This window comes from Pan paniscus, chromosome 23 (assembly GCF_029289425.2).
Source record: "Pan paniscus chromosome 23, NHGRI_mPanPan1-v2.0_pri, whole genome shotgun sequence".
Lineage (NCBI taxonomy): Eukaryota > Metazoa > Chordata > Mammalia > Primates > Hominidae > Pan > Pan paniscus.
The window spans coordinates 28,504,754-28,525,982 of record NC_085927.1 but is presented as its reverse complement, the minus strand read 5'-3'; the positions used below and the strand labels follow the sequence as shown (position 1 = coordinate 28,525,982).

General features: G+C 34.3%; 1 protein-coding gene across 2 annotated transcripts in view; it reads left to right on the top strand.

The window, feature by feature from the left end:
* The first annotated feature begins 1,536 nt into the window (after positions 1–1,536).
* The window catches only part of LOC117977401 (uncharacterized), a 31,992-nt gene continuing 12,299 nt past the window's right edge, over positions 1,537–21,229 (top strand). Inside the window, exons 1-5 of one of the 2 annotated variants that reach the window (XM_055105517.2) lie at positions 1,537–1,628; positions 11,328–11,386; positions 11,855–11,879; positions 14,825–14,911; positions 19,810–19,875. In XM_055105517.2, coding sequence (XP_054961492.2) covers positions 1,601–1,628; positions 11,328–11,386; positions 11,855–11,879; positions 14,825–14,911; positions 19,810–19,875 — 265 coding nt within the window. In that variant the 5' untranslated portion in view covers positions 1,537–1,600. Of the gene's footprint in view, positions 1,629–5,242; positions 5,351–11,327; positions 11,387–11,854; positions 11,880–14,824; positions 14,912–19,809; positions 19,876–21,229 lie in introns of those variants that run through there. The other variant, XR_008622494.2, reaches the window with a different exon arrangement.

The window sequence follows — 21,229 nt, the reverse complement described above, 5'->3', positions numbered from 1 at the left end:
AAAAAACAGAAACAAAAAACAAAAAACTGGTCACCTTTTCACCATATACAAAAATTAACTCAGGTTGGATTAAAGATTTAAATTTAAGACCTCAAACTACAATAATCCTAGAAGAAAAACTTCAAAAGTACCATTCTGGATATGGGCTATGGGAAATAATTCATGACTAAGTCTTCAAAAGAAATTGCAACAAAAGCAAAAGTTGACAAATGGGACCTAATTAAACTAAAGAGCTGCCACACAGCAAAGGAAACCATCAGCAGAGTAAACAACCTACAGAATGGGGGAAATTATTCACAAACTATGCATCCAACAAAGGTCTGATATTTAGAATCTATAAGGAACATAATTCAACAAGCAAAACACAACCCCATTTAAAAAGGGGCAAAAGACACAGACACTTCTCAGAAGGAGACACACATGCAGCCAACAAACATGAAAAAAATGCTCATCATCACTAATCACGAGAGAAATGCAAATCAAAACCACAATGAGATATTATCTCTCACCAGTCAGAATGGCTATTTTTAAAAAGTCAAAAAAAAAATAGCAGATACTGGCAAGGATAAGGAGAAAAGGGAATGCTTATACACCTTTGGTGGGAATGTAAGTTAGTTCAGCCACTGTGGGAAGCAATTTGGAGATTTCTCAAAGAACATAAAACAGAACTAACATTCAACCCAGCAGTCTCATTACTGAATATGTATCCAAAAGAAAACAAATCATTCCACCAAAAAGATGTATGCGCTTATATGTTTATTGCAACACTATTCACATTAGCAAAGACATGGGATCAACCTAGGTGCCCATCAACAGTGGACTGGATAAAAATGTGGTACATATAGACCATGGAATACTATGCAGCCACAAAAAAGAATGAAATTATGTTCTTTGAGGGAAAATGTCTAGAGCTGGAATCCACGAAGTGAACTAATGCAGTAAAAGAAAACAAACGCTTCATGTTCCTGTAAGTAGGAGCTAAATTCTGAGTACCCATGGACATGAAGATGGTGACAATAGACACTAGGGACTGCTAGGAGGGGGAGGGAGGAAGGAAAAGGTTGAAAAACTGCTGAGTACCAAGTTCAGTACCTGGGTGTTGGGATCATTCACACCTCAAACCTCAGCACCACACAATATACCCAGGTAAAAAACCTGCACATGTACACCCTGAATCTAACATAAAAGTTGAAAAAGAAAAACCAGAATGGAATCTCTGTTTATTCTCAACGTATCAGTTGTGCCTCTCTTCAATTTGAAACTGTCACTATTGGCTATATTTGGGGGTGCCCTATTTCCCATCTCATAACTTATTTTAAGCAGCACAGCATAATAAAGTGTCGGCTTGGGAAGCAGTTTTTGAAACAAAACACTGAGCCTTCAATGACCTTCATGTACATGTAAAAGCACGCCTGTCTGCATGGCAGCAGTTGGACCTCCCAATGTGGATTGTGCCTTCACCCTGGAATGTTTATGCCCTATCGCCATGGTGATGGGATTAGGGATCTCCTGCCGTTGGTCCTAAGTGCCACTGTCTGTGCTGAGTTTTTCAAAGGTCAGAGCCTTTGTGGTTTCATTTTCCCTGATTTTGATTTTTCTTATGGGGAACCTGTGTAGCTGCATTCAAGGTATGTTCATACTGGCCTGTCAAATGCGATCTTTTCAAATTGCTAGTTAATGCTTTCAAAATATGTTATTTAAAAAATTATCCTCTGTATTTTCCATATGCAGTTATAAACATGTTTCATGGTTATGTTTTATTCCTCAATTTATATATTTGATTATTGTACCAAGCAGAGTACCTTTGAAATTTTTCTTTCTTTAAAAAATATATATCTTGGCTGAGGCCTGTAATCCCAGCACTTTGGGAGGCCAAGGCAAGAGGATCACAAGGTGAGGAGATCAAGACCATCCTGGCCAATACAGTGAAATCCTATTTCTAAAAAAATTCAAAAAATTAGCCAGGCATGGTGGCAGCTGGTGTAGACCCAGTGTGGTGTAGTCCCAGCTACCTGGGAGGCTGAGGCAGGACAATCGCTTAAACCCGTGAGGCAGAGATTGCAGTGAGCCAAGATGGCGCCATTGCACTCCAGCCTGTGCAACAGAACAAGACTCTGTCTAAAAAAAAATTATATATACATAATATATAATATATATTATATATTGTATAATATATAATATATATTATATATTGTATAATATATAATATATAATATATATTATATATTGTATAATATATAATATATAATATATATTATATATTGTATAATATATAATATATAATATATTATATATTGTATAATATATAATATATAATATATATTATATATTGTATAATATATAATATATATTATATATTGTATAATATATAATATATATTATATATTGTATAATATATAATATATAATATATAAAACATAATATATATAATATGTATGATACACATTATATATTATATATCATATATAATATTTAATACATATTATATATTATATATTACATATAGTGTATGTAATATATATTATATAATATGTATTATATATACAAGACATATATAATATATATCATGTATAATATATATAATATGACATATTATATATTATATATTTAATATATATGAAATATATTACATATAATATCATATGGGGAACCTGTGTAACATATAATACATATAATATATATTCTATATAATATAATATGGGGAACCTGTGTAGCTGCATTCAAGGTATGTTCATACCGGCCTGCCAAATGTGATATTTCCAAATTACTAGTTAATGTTTTAAAAATATGTTATTGAAAAAATTATCCTCTGTATTTTCCATATGCAGTTATAAATATGTTTCATGGTTATGTTTTATGCCTCAAATTATATATTTGATTATTGTACCAAGCAGAGTACCTTTGAAATTTTTCTTCCTTTAAAAAATATATATATTATATATTATATATTATTTAAATTATATAAATAATATATATAATATGACATATAATATACATTATATTATACGACATATATTATATATTATATATTATATAATATATATAATAAATAATATATAATGTATATATTGAATATATTACATATATAATATATAATGTATATATTATTTATAATATATTATGTATATTATATAATATGTATCATATATTAAATATTATATATAATATCTTATATATAATACATTTCCTCTATTATATATAATATATGATATATATTATATATAATACATGATATATAATATATAATGCATGATATATGTTATATATAAAACATGATATACATTATCTATAATAGATGATAAATATTATATATAACATATGATATATATTATATATAATCTCTAATGTATGATATCTATTATGTAATATATGAAATATTATTATATATAATATATTATATACAATATAATATATATTATTATATATAATATATTATATACAATATAATATATATTATATTACAAATGATTATATTATATTATATATAATTATATTATATTATATTATATATCATAATATCTTATATATTATATTTATTATTATATATTACCTAATATTATATATTGTATTATGTATCTAATATAATATATAATATAATATATAATGTAATCATACATAATATATATTATATATTATACTTAATGTAATAATATAATGGATATTATATATAATATATATGATTTAATATATATTTTATATATTCAATATATTATACATAATATAGAACATCATATATTATGTATTATATATTATATGTAATATATTGTATTGTATATAATATATAATATACAATAAATATTACTATATTATATATAATATATAATATACAATATATATTACTATATTTTAGATGTAATTATATATATCATTGTATAATTATACATATTATATTATATATGATCATATATAATTATATATAATTATATGTTATATTATATATAATAATTATATATTATTATATATTATTATAATATATATAATATATTATATATAATAGAAGGATGCAGGATGAAAAAGGAAGTTATATATGTTACATGTATTATATATATTATATTATGTATAATCACATGTATTATATATTGTATTACATATAATTATGTATATATATATTTGGGGGTGCCCTATTTCCCATTTCATAACTTATTTTAAGGAGGACACCATAATAATGTGTGGGCTTGGGATTCAGTTTTTGAAACAAAACACTGAGCCTTCAATGACTGTCCTGTACATGTAAAAGCACACCTGTCTGCATATAATGTATGATATATAATATATGATATATTATATATAATGTATGATATATGATATATAATATATGATATATTATATATAATGTATCATATATAACATATAGTATATCATATATTATAAATAATATATGATACATTATATATAATATTTATATCTTATATATAATATATGACATCTTTTATAAAATATAAGATATATATTTTAATGTATTATATATTATATTACACATAATTATATTATATTACATTATATATAATATATCATAATATTTAATATATCATACATTATTATTTCCTATTATATATTGTTATATATTATATTATATAATGTTATATATTTTATTATATTCTATATAAAATATAATATATATTATATATATTATTATATATATTATATTCTGATATATGGAATATGTATTAGATATCATATGTAATATTATATAATATATATTTAATATATTATATATAATATAATACATATAATATAATATATAACATGTATTATATTACATATGATATATTAAATATATATTATATAATATTACATATGATATCTAATATATATTCTATATAATATATTATGATAGTATATATAATTATATATTATCTTATATATTAAAATTATTTACTATTATATTGCAAATAATATAATATATAGATTATAAGGATGCAGGATGTAAAAGGAAATTGTATCTGTTATGTATATTAAATTATATATAATCATGTATATATATATATATATTTGGGGGTGTGCTATTTCCCACCTCATAACATATTTTAAGAAGCACAGCATAATAATGTGTGGGCTTGGGATTCAGTTTTTGAAACAAAACACTGAGCCTTCAATGACCTTCCTGTACATGTAAAAGCACAACTGACTGCTTGGCAGCAGTTGCACCTCCCACTGTGGATTGTGCCTTCACCCTGGAATGTTTATGTTCTATCGCCATGGTGATGGGATTAGGGATCGCCTGCCGTTGGTCCTAAGTGCCACTGTCTGTGCTGAGTTTTTGAAAGGTCAGAGCAGATTGAACCTTTGTGGTTTCATTTTCTCTGATTTTGGATTTTTCTTATGGGGAACCTGTCTTGCTGCATTCAAGGTATGTTCATACTGGCCTGTCAAATGCGATCTTTTCAAATTACTAGGTAATGCTTTCAAAATATGTTATTTAAAAAATTATCCTCTGTATTTTCCATATGCAAGTATAAATATGTTCCATGGTTATGTTTTATTCCTCAATTTATATGTTTGATTATTGTACCAGGCAGAGTACCTTTGAAATTTTTCTTCCTTTAAAAAATATGTATCTTGGCTCATATACAATATATTGTATATTGTATATTGTATATGATATATTGTATACATATACATATATTGATATGATATATTGTATACATATACTATATATATACTATATATATACTGTATATATACAATATATTGTATATATATACATATATATTATATTATATATATCATAATATATAATACATTATAGTATATTTTTATAATGTATTATAATATAATATATAATATAATATATAATATAATATATAATATAATATATTATATATTATAATATATAATATAATATAATATAACATATTATATCATAATATATAATATATTATATTATGATATAATATAATATATCATGATATACAATATATTATATTATATTTTATTATATATATCATAATATAAAATATATTATATTATATTTTATTATATATATCATAATATACAATATATTATATTATATTATATATCATAATATATTATATTATATTATATATCATAATATATTCTATATTATATTATATATCATAATATATTCTATATGATATTATATATCATAATATATTCTATATTATATTATATATCATAATATATTCTATATTACATTATATTATATATCATAATATATTATATATTATATTGTATATCATAATATATTATATATTATATTATATATCATAATATATTATATGTTATATTATATTATATATCATAATATATTACATATTATATATTATTATATATTAGATAATATTATATATTATATTGTAGTATATATTATCTATATTATATTATGATATATAATCTATATTTTATTATTATATATTCTCTATATTATATGATAATATATATTATCTATATTATATGATAATAAATATTATCTATATCATGTGATAATATATGTTATCTGTATTATATTATATGATAATATTATATTATGATATACTATAGGTAATATATAATATATCATATATAATAGTATATATAATATATCATATATAATATAATATACAATATATCATATACAATATTATATATAATATATCATATATACTATTATATGTAATTTATATTATATTATGATATATGATATATTATATATTAAATAATATATTATATTTTATACAATATAATAATATATAATATTATATATTAAATAAGATATTATATTATATATAACATAATAATATATATTATATAATTATATTTTATATAATTATATATAATTATACATATAATTATATATTATATTATATATAATAATTATATAATATACATTATTATATTGTATATAATAATATATAATAATTATATGTTATATGTTATAATGTAATAATATATAATATAAGGATGCAGGATGTAAAAGGAAATTATATACATTATGTACATTATATTATATATAATTATATATGTATGTATATATTTGGGGTGCCCTTTTTCCCATCTCATAACTTATTTGAGGAAGCGTAGCATAATAATGTGTGGGCTTGGGATTCAGTTTTTCATACAAAACAGTGAGCCTTCAGTGACCTTCCTGTACATGTAAAAACACACCTGTCTGCATGGAGCAGTTGCACCTCCCACTGTGGATTGTGCCTTCACCCTGGAATGTTTATGCCCTATCGCCATGGTGATGGGATTAGGGATCTCCTGCTGTGGGTACTAAGTGACACTGTCTGTGCTGAGTTTTTCAAAGGTCAGAGCAGATTGAACCTTTGTGGTTTCATTTTCCCTGATTTTGATTTTTCTTATGGGGAACCTGTGTTGCTGCATTCAAGGTATGTTCATACTGGCCTGTCAAATGCGATCTTTTCAAATTCCTAGTTAATGTTTTCAAAATATGTTATTTAAAAAATTATCCTCTGTGTTTTCCATATGCAGTTATATATATGTTTCATGGTTCTGTTTTATTCCTCAATTTATATATTCGATTATTATACCAAGCAGAGTACCTTTGAAATTTTTCTTCATTTATAAAATATGTATCCTGGCTCAGGCGTGTAATCCCATCACTTTGGGAGGCCAAGGCAAGAGGATCACAAGTTGAGGAGATCAAGACCATTCTGACCAATACAGTGAAACCCTGTCTCTACTAAAAATACAAAAAATTAGCCAGGCATGGTGGCAGCTGGTGGAGACCCAGTGTGAATTGGGATTCAGTTTATTCACAAATTCCCAAATTTTATATATATATATAATTATATATTTAAATATATATTCAATTATATATTATAATTATATAATATAATTATATTAATAAATTATATATTTAATTATAATTATATTATATATAATATATATTATATATATTATATATAAAATGTATTATATATAATACATATTATATATGTAATATGTATTATATATATTATATATAATGTAATATATATATTATGTAATATAATATATATATAATTTCCTTTTACATCCTGCATCCTTCAACGTTCCATCCGTCACCCCACAGATTAAGTTATTCCCTAGGGGAGAAGATGGCAAAGTCTATTTTAATGCAGTTTTTTAACCTAATTAAGGAACTATGAAATCATTACTTTCCAAATATTTGGAACAAAGCCACAGTAGTATGCATGGGTTGGAGGCTTTTCACACAATAAAATGTACCTATCTTTGTTTTTAACATGTTTTTCCCTTCCTCTCTTCTTTTTTTGTGAAATGTGTATTTACTTTAATAAATTTGTAGTAAGTCGTTTCCATTCACATATTAATTTTGTAAAGTAATAATAATGTGTATTGTCTACGTGTGAAATAAAACACACTTTTTTTTATGCTTTGGGAGTTATCCAAAATCGTGGAATTGTCAATCACAGTCAATCACCCAACCTACTCACCTTTCCAGTGTAATCTTAGTCAAATTTTTTTTTGTTATCCAATGAGATGCAGTATTTCAACTCACAAAGATAAATAGAATGAATTGGTAGAGACTATTAACTAAGAACATACAGTTTTATTTATACTCAGAAGCAAGTAGATTATGTATATATATATGAAGATAAAAATTAAAAGGATAATTGTGTAAATTTGCATGTAGAGAGCTTTGAAAACCTGTTTACTTGTTAATGCTGTTTTGATGTATTGAGTGACTTAGTTCTCCCGACCCATCATCCAGAGCTCTCTGCAGGAGCTAAGTGCTCATCAGTTCCATGACTTGGAAACTGTCTAAGTTTAGAGGCACTTGTATTTGTTAGTAAATAAGGCAAGATGATATTGTTTCACAGGCTTTAGTGCAGAAGACTGAATAGAGAAGCTGCTCCACCCAGTACACTGGTGTTCATTTCATGGTCATCTCATCTGTTAACCATGGATATAAAACACTTATCTCCAATGATCTTCCTGTACATGTAAAAACACACCTGTCTACATGGCAGCAGTTGGACCTCACAATGTGGATTGTGCCTTCACCCTGGAATGTCTATGATGCCCTATCGACCATGGTGATGGGATTAGGGATCTCTTGCCCTTTGCTCTGCCACTGTCTGTGCCAGCCAGGCCACTGGGCCATTGCGGCGGATGGTGATGCCCTTTGTGTGGAGCGCACTGAGTGTGCGCTGAGGCAGACACAGTACTTTTGACAACTTTATCTGCTTGTTTCAAAACTGGGTCTGCATTATGATAAAGTTGTTGGTTTTAGGCCAAGCAGGTGTATGTCATAGAACAATGACTTGGGAGTTCAGAATCCTGGGCGTGAATAAGCCTCTGAGCCTTATTAAGCTGTGAAATCTAAAGCAAGACATTTCACTGATAATTAAGCCTCATGAGCACTTATACTGTACACTTTACCTACATCAAATCATTCGGCCATCACCACAGACAAATGGCATGATCGATTTACTATCACCTTTCGCTGGGCAGAAAAAGACAGACATGAATGTGCCCAAGCTTATGAGCCCCTCAGCAAAAGAGCCAAGATGGGAACCCAAGCATACAGCCCCAGTGCTGAGGCTCTGAACTACTGACCTGCCCTCAGCACTCAGCCTTGGGATCATGAGTCACTGTGCAAGGGAGTTCCAACATCTGCATGTATGTCTGGAATGATCTGAGCCTGTAGAGTTCCTACACACTGGCCACATTATAGGGTGGTGTCTGTGGTCACACAGCTCAGGGCAGGTATTAGTACATGAATAGCTTAGCTGTGTCATAGTCTTTATGTGAAAGGCACATAAAAGCCCAAATGCTTTTGAACTGGTTGCGGATTTTGAGTTGGAGGACAACACTTGGGACAACCGGTCACATTCCTTCAGTGCGTGGCCACTCCTCAGCACATATCCCAAAGCCGGTAAATAATGGGAAGACCCTGTACTGATGTTTGATGGCGTTATGAACTTCAAATGACCCCTATAGAAATGTTAAAAAAAAAAAAAAAAGTCTGTGAGCTACACAAGCTGGGGACAAGACAAGTAAGAACATAAAATACCACTAAATAATGAGCCTCATGTGTCACCCTGCTTGCAACTCCCTCGGCAGCTGGTTTGAAGAGCCTCAGTGCTCACCAGGGGCCATCTCCCCGCTCTGCCCTCTCTCGCTGTGGGTTGCCTGGGCTGAACATAGGCAGCCCCTCACATGATGACTGCAAACACAGGGCAAAGGAAGACTGAACGGAAAATGTATGGTTATAGTGGTTATTTTAAAATATAAGTATTTCAGTATTTTCTAATCTTTAATAATTGATTATTTTTAGGGGAGGTTTTTTTTTTTTTTGAGACAGAGTCTTGCGCTGTTGCCCAGGCTGGAGTGCAGTGGCATGATCTCAGCTCACTGCAACCTCTACCTCCTGTGTTCAAGCGATTCTCCTGCCTCAGCCTCCCGAGTAGCTGGGAATACAGGCAAGTGCCACCACGCCTGGCGAAGTTTTTGTGTTTTTAGTAGAGACGGGGTTTCACTCTGTTAGCCAGGATGGTCTCAATCTTCTGACCTCATGATCCACCCGCCTTGGCCTCCCAAAGTGCTGGGATTACAGGCGTGAGCCACCACACCTGGCCTGAGTTTTTATTTTTATTTTTTTTGAGATGAAGTCTCTGTCACCCAGGCTGGAGTGCAGTGGTGCAATCTCAGCTCACTGCAATCTCTGCCTCCAGGTTCAAGGGATTCTCCTGCCTCAGCCTCCTGAGTAGCTGGGTTGTTTTTTTTTTTTTTTAGTTGAGATGGGGTTTTACCATGTTGGTCAGGCTGGTCTCGAACTCCTGACCTCAAATGATCCGCCCACCTCCACCTTCCAAACTGCTGGGATTACAGGTGTGAGCCACTATGCCTGACTGATTATTTTCATAACCAAGAAAAGAAATAAATATAATTAATGCTGGTGCATGGTATTAAATCTAGTTTTTTAAAAATTCACACATATACAAGGCAGAACCCTATACCCTCCATGATAAATGCAGTAGCAGTGTATGTGGGTCTGTGGAGGTTGAAAGGGACTTGGTAGATGTCAAGAAGGTAGTGGCAGTCCTGCTGGGCTTTTAAAGGGTCTGAAGAAGTGACAGGATGCTGTGGTTGAATCTTAGCATGTATTTTAGCATTTGTTCATTTGGAGTTTGATTATTTCACGTTGCTTTCATTTGCCATTACCTGGAAAGCCAAGGGCTCTACTCTCATTTCCTTGCTGCTCTTTCTTTGCCTTCCTTGGTCCATGAAGAAGATGGTCCAGGAGAAGCTCATTCCATGCTTGTTAACCAGGCACACCCCTAAGTTCCAGTCCCTGAGTCATTCATGAGTAGCACTGCCAATGAACTGACAGCCATGCTGTGTCCCTCCACATCCCCTAGGTGACTCGAAGAAGCCTTCCAAAAAGCGTGTGAAAAGGGAGCCCTACTCTACTACCAAGGTAAAGTAGCCTGTCTTTGCCTAAGATGTAAATGTTGTTTTCTTGGATCCTTTATTTTTCAGTTGATATCAGCTATGGGAAAATTATCCACTACATTATAGATGTTAGATAATATTTCCTTGGGGATGGAGGAGGTGTATTTTACCAACTGACACCTGATTCCAGAGGACGTGCAAAATTGGCAGTGTCAGATAATACACTGCGTGTTAAGGGATGTTTTCTTCAGGAACAAGCTTTCCACTTTAGATAAGAATTCTGCAATTGCTACTCCAAAATTACCTAGACAGAAACATTCTTCAAGAAAAGTTCCTGTGCTTTCCTAAGGGAACTCTACTCTAGAGTTGGGGCTTTTGATTTGAACCTTATTTCCAATCTTGGTTACCCAGAGTTTCCAAGTGAACAAAAGACCTGTGTGAGCCATCCATAGCATAGCCTGATTCTCAGAGTGTTTTCCTTCTCTAATTACAGGTGACTTCAGGGAGCACATTCAATGGTACGTATTCTGGAATCACTCACTGGTTGTTAGAAAATGATTCTATAGGAAATCTGGAGCTTAACTGCTGGCTTTTGTCTGGAGAGCCTCCATGATCCAAGACATCTGGTGGGAATGAGGATGTGGGGTATAGTTAAAGAAACTGGTTTTCCAGGTGACATACTCTTTTTATCTATGTATAGTTTCTGGGAACGTGTTCACATTAGGTTGTGTGTGGGTATGTGTGTATTAGGGCGGGGGTGGGGTGAGGTGGTCTGTGTGCACATCTGCATGATTTGCTTGTGAATGTGTGTCTATGTGTGTTTCCCCCAGGAAAAAATGTTGTGTTTACCCAGCACAACTCTCAGTGCCGTTTTTCTTAATTTAACAAATCAGACCACATACTTTACTTACATTAGTTCACACCTCATCATCATCATGCCCATGTGTTGTGAGCTTGTTTATTGAGCCCACATGCCAGATGGAGAAACTAAGCCACATAAATAAATGTGCCCTGGTTCACTTGCTGCATAGTGAAGAGTCAAAATGTTTACTCATACGGCGCTAATGTTGAAGGCCTGAACTACAACCTCTATTTATCAGCCAGTGAAGAGATCACTATTCACCATGCAAGGGAGTTCCAGCACCCTCTATGCCTGGAATTACCCACGCCTGCAGAGATCCCAAATGCCATCCCTCACATAAGAGAGCCTCATGATCTCATAATCCAGGTAGCTATGTAGACATCTTCCTGCAGGTGTCACATAGTCCTTAGTGTGAACCCAACATAGAAAGCCCATGTTTCTGATCAAATCACAGGTTCTGAAACACTAAGGGAGGCACTAAGTAGGACAATGTGGTGCCTGCGTGTCATAGCTGGGTCTCCTCAAGACATGGATCAAGTCCAATAAGAATTGGGGAGATGCTTTAGAGTCTTGATGGAGTTACCACCACAAGCCCTCTGAGCTACACACTTTAGGGATCATGACCATTAAGTACTCAAATTACCATTTGATTGTTATCCGGGTATCCGTCGTCCTTGTGGCAACTCTCTTGTGAAGCTGGTATGGACAGCCTCAGTGCTGGAGCTGTGCCTGCCTTCTGAATGGACCCTTTCTGTGTTAGCAGGTGGGTACAAGCATGGGGGTCAGCACACTCAGTGGATTTACACACACAGCATTGAAGAGTAAGGCTGGGCTTCATTATTTATACATTTTCAATAAATGATGATCTTCATAACATAAAATCAATGACGTAGTACACCAGAATACTGTCCCTAGTATTGAATCTTGTCTCTCAACAAAGGGTTGCTTAAAGTCACATGACAGATTCCATTCAACTGATGACACATGCTGTAGCAGCAGTTAAAGCAGTCATTTGAAAAGGCTTTTACTATAAACTTATGTGTGAGCCTGAAGTGGGGGATAAAAGAGGTGATTAGCTCCCCTGTGCCATGTTTCTATTATGTGCATGGTGGAGGAAAATTACACAGGAAGGTGATGGAGAGAACAGAGCAAAGGATTGGACAGGTCCATTGAACCCATAAGACTATGGTGAGGTTAGTGAATGAGATTGGTCATTTTAGGTCAAATTTTACCCAGAGCTGGTGCAGCCACTGCCCATTCTTAGCCAGACCTTATTGCAGGCAGCTCTGATCAATAGTCAAGGAGGCAGTGGGGGTTGCAGACTTAATTCATTAAATCACCAAAGCACCAGCCCACACGGCCACTTTTCCAGTTAATTCACAGTAGCTTGCATATTCAGGTTTGATCAGTGGAAGGGAAGTTACTCTTTGCAGACCCATCTTTTGACAATCATTTTGCAGTGTCAGAAGGTCTGAGCAGCCTCGGGAGGCAAGCAGTCCCTGGTCCCTCAGTGTAGTCACTGGAGGAGACAGTCACTGAGAGGCAGCTGGCAGGGTGAAGGGAAAGGGGAGGCAGGCCACAGAGATGACAGCCTTTAAGCTGTCATACTAGGAGGTCAAGGATCTGAAAGAGGAAGGAGAATTCTTTATCATTAAGGACCTGTCCTTATCTCAGGCATTTCCTCCAGAGCATCACCTTTGTCCACCCACACACCTTGGGCTAGGAGGACTGGAGAAAGACAGTGAGGGGTCTCTTGGGTCTCTGGCACAGGGCGTGATGAAGAGGTGGCAGTTTTTCAGGAATCTCTCTCTCTAGGGAACCAAATACATTTCCCATCTCAGGTCCTTCACTCAGCGGGGTTGAGGTTCTGCTCGTCACTTATCATCTCTGAATGTCAGCACCCTCAAGTGTAAAATCTCAGCCACAGCCCCTCCTCTGCACCCCCTGCAGGGCTGATGTTCTCCATAAACCGTAAGGCATCATGCCCACGGAAAAGCCGAACAGGAAAGCATGCTCCACTGCCCCAGAGCCATCCAAGTTCCCCCTCCATATTCCGCCACTGCTAAGTGTCCAGCTTATTCCTCCTGGCATGTAGTAAACACTTAGAGAACATTACTGAAGTACCAGTCCTCTCTAAGGTTTTCCTGTATTTAGTGATTTTTTAGCCCTGTACTGTGATACTAAGAAGTAGGGCCTAAATAGGGCCTAAAAAGTATTGCTAAAATTACATTATGACAGTGCAGAGAACTGAGGGCAGAGGGAGGACATGAGCTTGCCAGGTCCACATGGCTTAGTGGAATTTGAATCCGGGCCCCCACTCTGCACCAGCCCTGCACTCACAGTCATCCTGCTGTATTCTCCTCTCCAGGAAGGCACTGCCCACGCAGTCTGTCTGATAGAGGTGTTGAGTGCTCACTGAACTCCGTGATCTTCCTGAAACCCAACTTTGATTCAGTGGGCTCTGCTTGGAAGCCTGTAAAGAAAAGGATCATAAGTTTAAACTTAGAACAGATTATCACTATTTTCCCTCTGGTCTTCTGTCAGCAAGATGTCAACAGCCCTATCTATTGTAAATGCATTAACCAGCATCTTCTCTGATAGAGAATACAAGAAGATATGCTGTGCACACCAACCAGTGTCGGAGACCTCATGGCTCCCGGGTAAAGAAGAAGAGGTACCCACAAGAAGGTACTGTGGAAGTTCATTAATTAAGTTAATTCAAGAATTGCAATTGCGGGGAGTATTCAGTGTCCCATATGTAAGAGGAAACTATGAAGAGACTAAGCCATATTTTTTAATGTGTCAGGATTCGAATTTGCCTGGTCAGTAAATATTGCTACCACCACAAAAGTAAATATCTACTTAAAAGTCAATTTTGGTTCATGTTTAATGATAGACAATGTTTCAAGCTAATGTCTAGAACTTACCTGGTTGTTAAACATAAGCATAGATCTCCCTGAAAGAGTGGTGCTATATTATTATTTTTCAATTAATATATTTCTTTAGAGAGTTTTAAATTGACATAAAAACTGAGCATATGGCCGGGCGTGGTGGCTCACACTTATAATCCCAGCACTTTAGGAGGCCAAGGCAGGCGGATCATCTGAGGTCAGGAGTTGGAGACCAGCCTGGCCAACAAGGTGAAACCCCATCTCTACTAAAAATACAAAAAAATTAGCCGGGTGTGGTGGCAGGTGCCTGTAATCCCAGCTACTCAGGAGGCTGAGGCAGGAGAATCGCTTGAACCCAGGAGGCAGAGGTTGCAGTGAGCCAAGATCATGCCATTGCACTCCAGCCTGGGTGACAAGAGTGAAACTCCATCTCAAAATAAATAAATAAATAAATAAATAAAAATTGAGTATATAATACACGAAGTTCCCATATTATTCTGTCTCCTCACCCTCACTTCCTAATTTCACCTATTAGTAACATCTTACATTACTGTGGTACATTTGCTAGAATAATGAGAACATATTGACACATTATTATCTGAAGTCTACATTTGCATAATGTTCATTCTTTCTGTTATACATATATATGAATTTTGAAATATTTAAAACATTATGTTCACCCTTATGGTCTCATAAAGAAAATGTTCACTTCCCTAAAAATCCTGTCTTCTCATTAATCTCTGTCCTCTTTCTCCAGAAACCTTGGCAACTATTAATATTTTTACTATCGCTTCAGCTTTGCCTTTTCCAGAATGTCATATAGTTGGAATCATATATTATGTAGTTTTTTCAGATGAATTTATTGTACTAAATTGATGTACGCTTTAGCTGCTTTCATGTCTTTTTTATGCCTTAATGGCAAAAAATGGCACATTAAATCACCAAATAATATTGCATTAAATGAATTTTTGTCTTTTTATTCACCTGTTGAAGAATTCGGTAGATTTCATGAGAGAAACCATCTGGGCCTGGTGCTTTCTTTTTCAGAATGCTCTTAATGTGAATTGAACTTATTTAATAGACATAAGTTTATTCAAATTAGGATCCTAGCATGACCTTGGGAAGATTGCCTTTCAAGGAATTGATACATTTCACTGAGGTTATCAAACTGCGGTCATAGAACTGTTCGTGATATTCCTTTTAATGCCTAACAGTTCAGTAGAGATGGCTCCTCTTTTATTTCTGAAATTGGTCATTTGTGTTATCTTCTTTTTCTTGGTTAGCCTGCATATCAATTCATTCATTGTAATGAGCATATCAAAGAACCAGCTTTTGGTTTTATTGATTTTCTGATGATTTCAGTGTTTTAATTTTATTGATTTCTGTGATGTTGTTTATTACTTTTACTTGCTTTCCATTGCATTCCTCTATTTTCTATAGTTCCCTAATTGAAACATGATATTACTGATTTTAGGTCTTGTGATTTTTAGTATATTGCATCCAATGCTATAGATTTCCCTCTAAGGACTGCTTTTGCTACATCCAGAAATCTTGCCAAGTCACATTTTCTTTTAATGTAGTTAAAAGTATTTTTAATTTTCTATTGAGACTTCTTCTTTAACCCATGAGTTATTTAAAAGTGCATTGCTAATTTGCAAATATTTGGGGATTTTGTGGCTCTTTTACAGTTGTTGATTTTTTGTTGTCAGGTATGTGTTGCAAAAGCAGTCGTCTACCTCATCTTGCCACCACCCAAGATGGCCCAGGATGTGGGCTCTCCCTGAGTGAATCTTTGGCAATCTGCCAACCTGATGCGTTCGGCCTCCTTTAGTCTGAGCTTGCCTTCTGCTTAGAAAGGGCCATTCTCAGTTCTGGCAGGGAGTTTTCCCAACATTGAGAAGGTGGCATTCTTACTCCCCACTGCAGCCTGCACCTCTGACCGGTGGTCAGCAGACAGGACAGAGGTCCTCATTAGACAGAGTTCAGCGGGGTCTCTGACCAAAGTGCATCTTCAGAGTCTGCACCTACCCACTGTGACCACGGGCAGGCTCTGAGTCCTAAAGCAGGAGGAACTGTGCGACCATCCTGATTGGAAATTTGTGAGGATCACCATGTTACTCAAGTAAGGTCTTTGGAAAGTGTCGTATTACTACTGTTTGTGAACTGCTTGTTGGTGGCCTGGCTGAGCCACACACTTTATGAAAACCAGGACCCCTCAGCTGGTGTGGGTGTCTATGCAGCCTGAGGCCCTCATGTGAACAGCCTCGTGGCAGCTGTCTTTGCCCCTTGCCACCATCAGTGCCTCCTTGTTCCTGGGCACTGCTTTCTCTGATGGTGCTCCATTTTTTTCCTGCACCTCAGTGTCTACAGCTGGATGTCTCTTCCGCAATCTAGGCGAGGGGGCATCAATGGCAGTTCTGCTGTGGCACTGCCCTCCTTCTTAGCTTGTCTTCCTCTGTCTTAGGCTCCCTGAAAGATCCCACCCTTCAGGTTCTTCCACAAGTTTCTTATTGAAATCCGAGCAGAAAACTATGACCAATATGACCAATCCTATACCCACTGAAGACATGAATGAAGAATTAAAACAATTCTCCATGGACTCTACCATATAGATCCCTAGAAGTAATTTCTAAAAAAAAAAAAAATCAAGGAAGATGTAATAGTTTTCCATAAATTAGAATACCCTACATATACAATTAAATGAAATGGCTAGTATAGTCTTGAAACCAAAATCAGATAAGGTAAATTAAATTCTGTGATATTTTAAAATACTGTAAATTCTGACTAATGTGAGTTAATCTCAATATATGAAATAGTAGATTAACATTGAAAATGCAATAAATAAAATTAGCTACCTCAAGAGTTTAATGGAAAAAAATGTGATTATTGCAATAGATTCAGGAAATTCATGAATAACATTCACCCTATATTTGTAGGACAACTATCTGATTAACTTTAAGTGACCTGTGACAACCATTTGAATTAATGCTGCTTTCACAGCATATCTCTTGGCTTGTTAAAAACCCGACAAGAATTTCCGTAACATTAATCTATTTTTAACACCTATATTGGGTGTGAACCCACCATAAAGTTTGCCCATTGAAAAGGTCTACAATTTGATGCTTTATTAAATTGATACTGTGTGCACCCAACACCATGATCTAATTTAAATATGTTTCCCTCACCCAAGTTCTCTCTTGCGCACTGGCAGTTAATCCCCACTCCCATCTCCAGCCCTAAGCAATACTGCTGTGACATTCCATCTCCATAAATTTCCCGCTTGCTTAATAGAAATGGACATATATATATATATTTGGAATCTGACTTCCTTCATTTAGCATACTATGTTTGAAGTTAATTGACGTGTTAGCACGTGCTGGTCATGTGTTTTCCTTCATAGTCTGCTGTGTTTATTCATACAGATAGTGTTTATTCATTTATCAGTTAATGGACATTTAATTATTTTGTTATTTTCTTTGATGAGTAATGTAGCTTTGAGCATTCATATACAGTCATGTAATGCATAATGACATTTTGGTCAAAAAAAAATTTTTTTTTTCCTGAGACCCAGGCTGGAGTGCAGTGGCACAATCTCAGCTCACTGGAACCTCCACCTCCCAGGTTTAAGCAATTCTCATGCCTCAACCTCCCGAGTAGCTGGGACAACTGGCACACACCACCATGCCTGGATAATTTTTGTATTTTCAGTAGAGACAGGATTTTGCTGTGTTGGTCAGGCTAGTCTCAAACTCCTAGCCGCAGGTGATCCACCCACCTCTGCCTCCCAAAGTGCTGGGATTATAGGCATGAGCCACCACACCCAGCCTAATTTTTTTAAGAAACAAGAGAACTATTTTCTAAATTTCTTTTGCCAATTTATATTCCTACCATGATGCATAGCACTAATTTCACCGTACAATGTATGGTAGGCCCCAGTATGTAAGAAATGATGAAAGTAACACATAAAGATTAGTATAAAACAAATGAGATTATCATTGTTGCTATCATCTTTGTCAAATTCTGAAAACAATCTGAGTATATTTTTATATAAATATGCTTGGCAACATAGCTGAAAAAAGCATTATCAGTTACATTTATCAGTAACAAAGACATAAATTTGAAGGGGGAAAAACACTTGTATTAACAACGCAATGTCAGAATTAACATAAAAATTCTGCTGGTCACTTTGGAATATTTAATTGCCTGGGGCAGTGTTTAGTAGACAAATGAACATCTATGGAGCACCCAAAGTAGGGGAATCAACAGAACTTGGGTTTCAAGTTATCTGGGTTTAGAGCGTGAAACTTTGTTAGAGGACACACACCTTGCATGAGCGAGGTGCCTTGGTGTGTGTGGACGTACCATTATGCTTGGAGGTACAGCATAATGGTGGCTTCCTCCAGAAAGGGACATTTGGGGTGGATTCATTCCATCTAGACAACACAGCCTGATGTGGCATGGACATGAATGGAGGTGAAATGGTCAGTAGTTGAGAGGATCAGTCCTGACAAGGGCCGAGGTGAAAAACCTGGGAACCCCTTCAGGTGCAAAGTCTTCAGTTGAAAAAGGAGGTGGTCACAGGAAATACTGAGACAGGTCAGCAATGCATGGGAGACAGAGTTCTTGGCCCTGCAGGGTGAGTAGTGTGGATTCTCAAGTTTTCTCCTCTCTCCATTAATTTCTTTCCCAATGCAGATGACTTCCATCATACAGTCTTCAGCAACCTTGAAAGATTGGACAGGCTTCAGCCCACTCTTGAAGGTAAAGGAAGGCAGCTAACAAGACTGGCATCTGGGCTTGGCTGTGCGTGTTTTCTATCATGGGGAAATATATATAACACATTATTTATCATTTGAACCTTTTAACCAAAGTGTGCACTCTGTGGCATTCAATATATTCACAGGGTTGCATAACCAACACCACTATCTACACCCACAATTTTGATGATTTCTTACAAAACCTTGTCCACAATAAGCAATATAGTGCCTTCCCCCTATTTCCAGCCCATGGTGATTCCTATCCCACTTTCTCTTGTATGAATTTGACTATTCTAGGCACTTCATATAAGTACGATTATACAATATATTCCTTTTGTGTCTGGCTTATTTCACTAAGCATAATGTTCTCAATGTCCACCCATGTTGTATCATCTATCAAAATTATGTTCGTTTTTTACAGATGGATGATGTAGCATTGCATGCAGACCACCTTGCTTTTATTACATTCATTTGTTCACTGATGGTTGGATTATTTCCACCTTTTGGCTCCTGTGAAAAGTGATGCTACAAACATTAGTATACAAACATCTGTTTGATTTCTGTTCTCTATTCTTTGGGGTGCCTAAGAGTAGAGTTCCTGGGTCCAACAGGGGTTCTATATTTAACCTTCTGAGCCACTGCAGACTGTTTTTCACAGTGGCTGCAACTTTATCCATTTCTACCATCAATGTATCAGGGTTACAATTTCTTTACGTCCTTCTTCACACCTATTTTCCTTTAAATCATCCTAGTAGGTGTATATTGGTGGCTGCTCGTGTTTATTATTTGCATTTCCCTAATGACTAATGATCCTGAGCAGCTTTTCCTGTGCTACTATCTGTGGCTATATCTTCTTTAGGGAAATATATGTTGAAGTCTTTTGCCCATTTTTAAAGAGTTGTCTGATTTTTATTTAGTTAGTTTGTTGCTGTAGATTTTTGAATATATCTTAAATATATTTTAAAATATTCTAAATTTTAGTCTCTTACAAGATAAATGATTTGCAAATATTTCCACCTTTGTGTAGAACTTTAGATTCACAAACTTCATTAATTTGTATGAAATCCTCAGCAGTTGACCCCAAACAGATAAGACTGAAGCAGTATTTTAGGAATAGTTGAAAGTATGATCACCATAAAACATAAGCGTAATCAAATCCTGCAAGCTACATGTAAGGCACAATAACAAATAAGGCAGCAAAGGGCCATCTGGTGATTAGTTCACCACACTTGTTGCAACTGTTTGCGCTGCAGAGTTAAAACATACCAGCATTCAACCCATGTCTCCTCTCTTGAAGTAAACTGTAGTATGTTGGCTGGCCTGAACAAGCGTAGATATTCTCCATCCTCAATTAATAT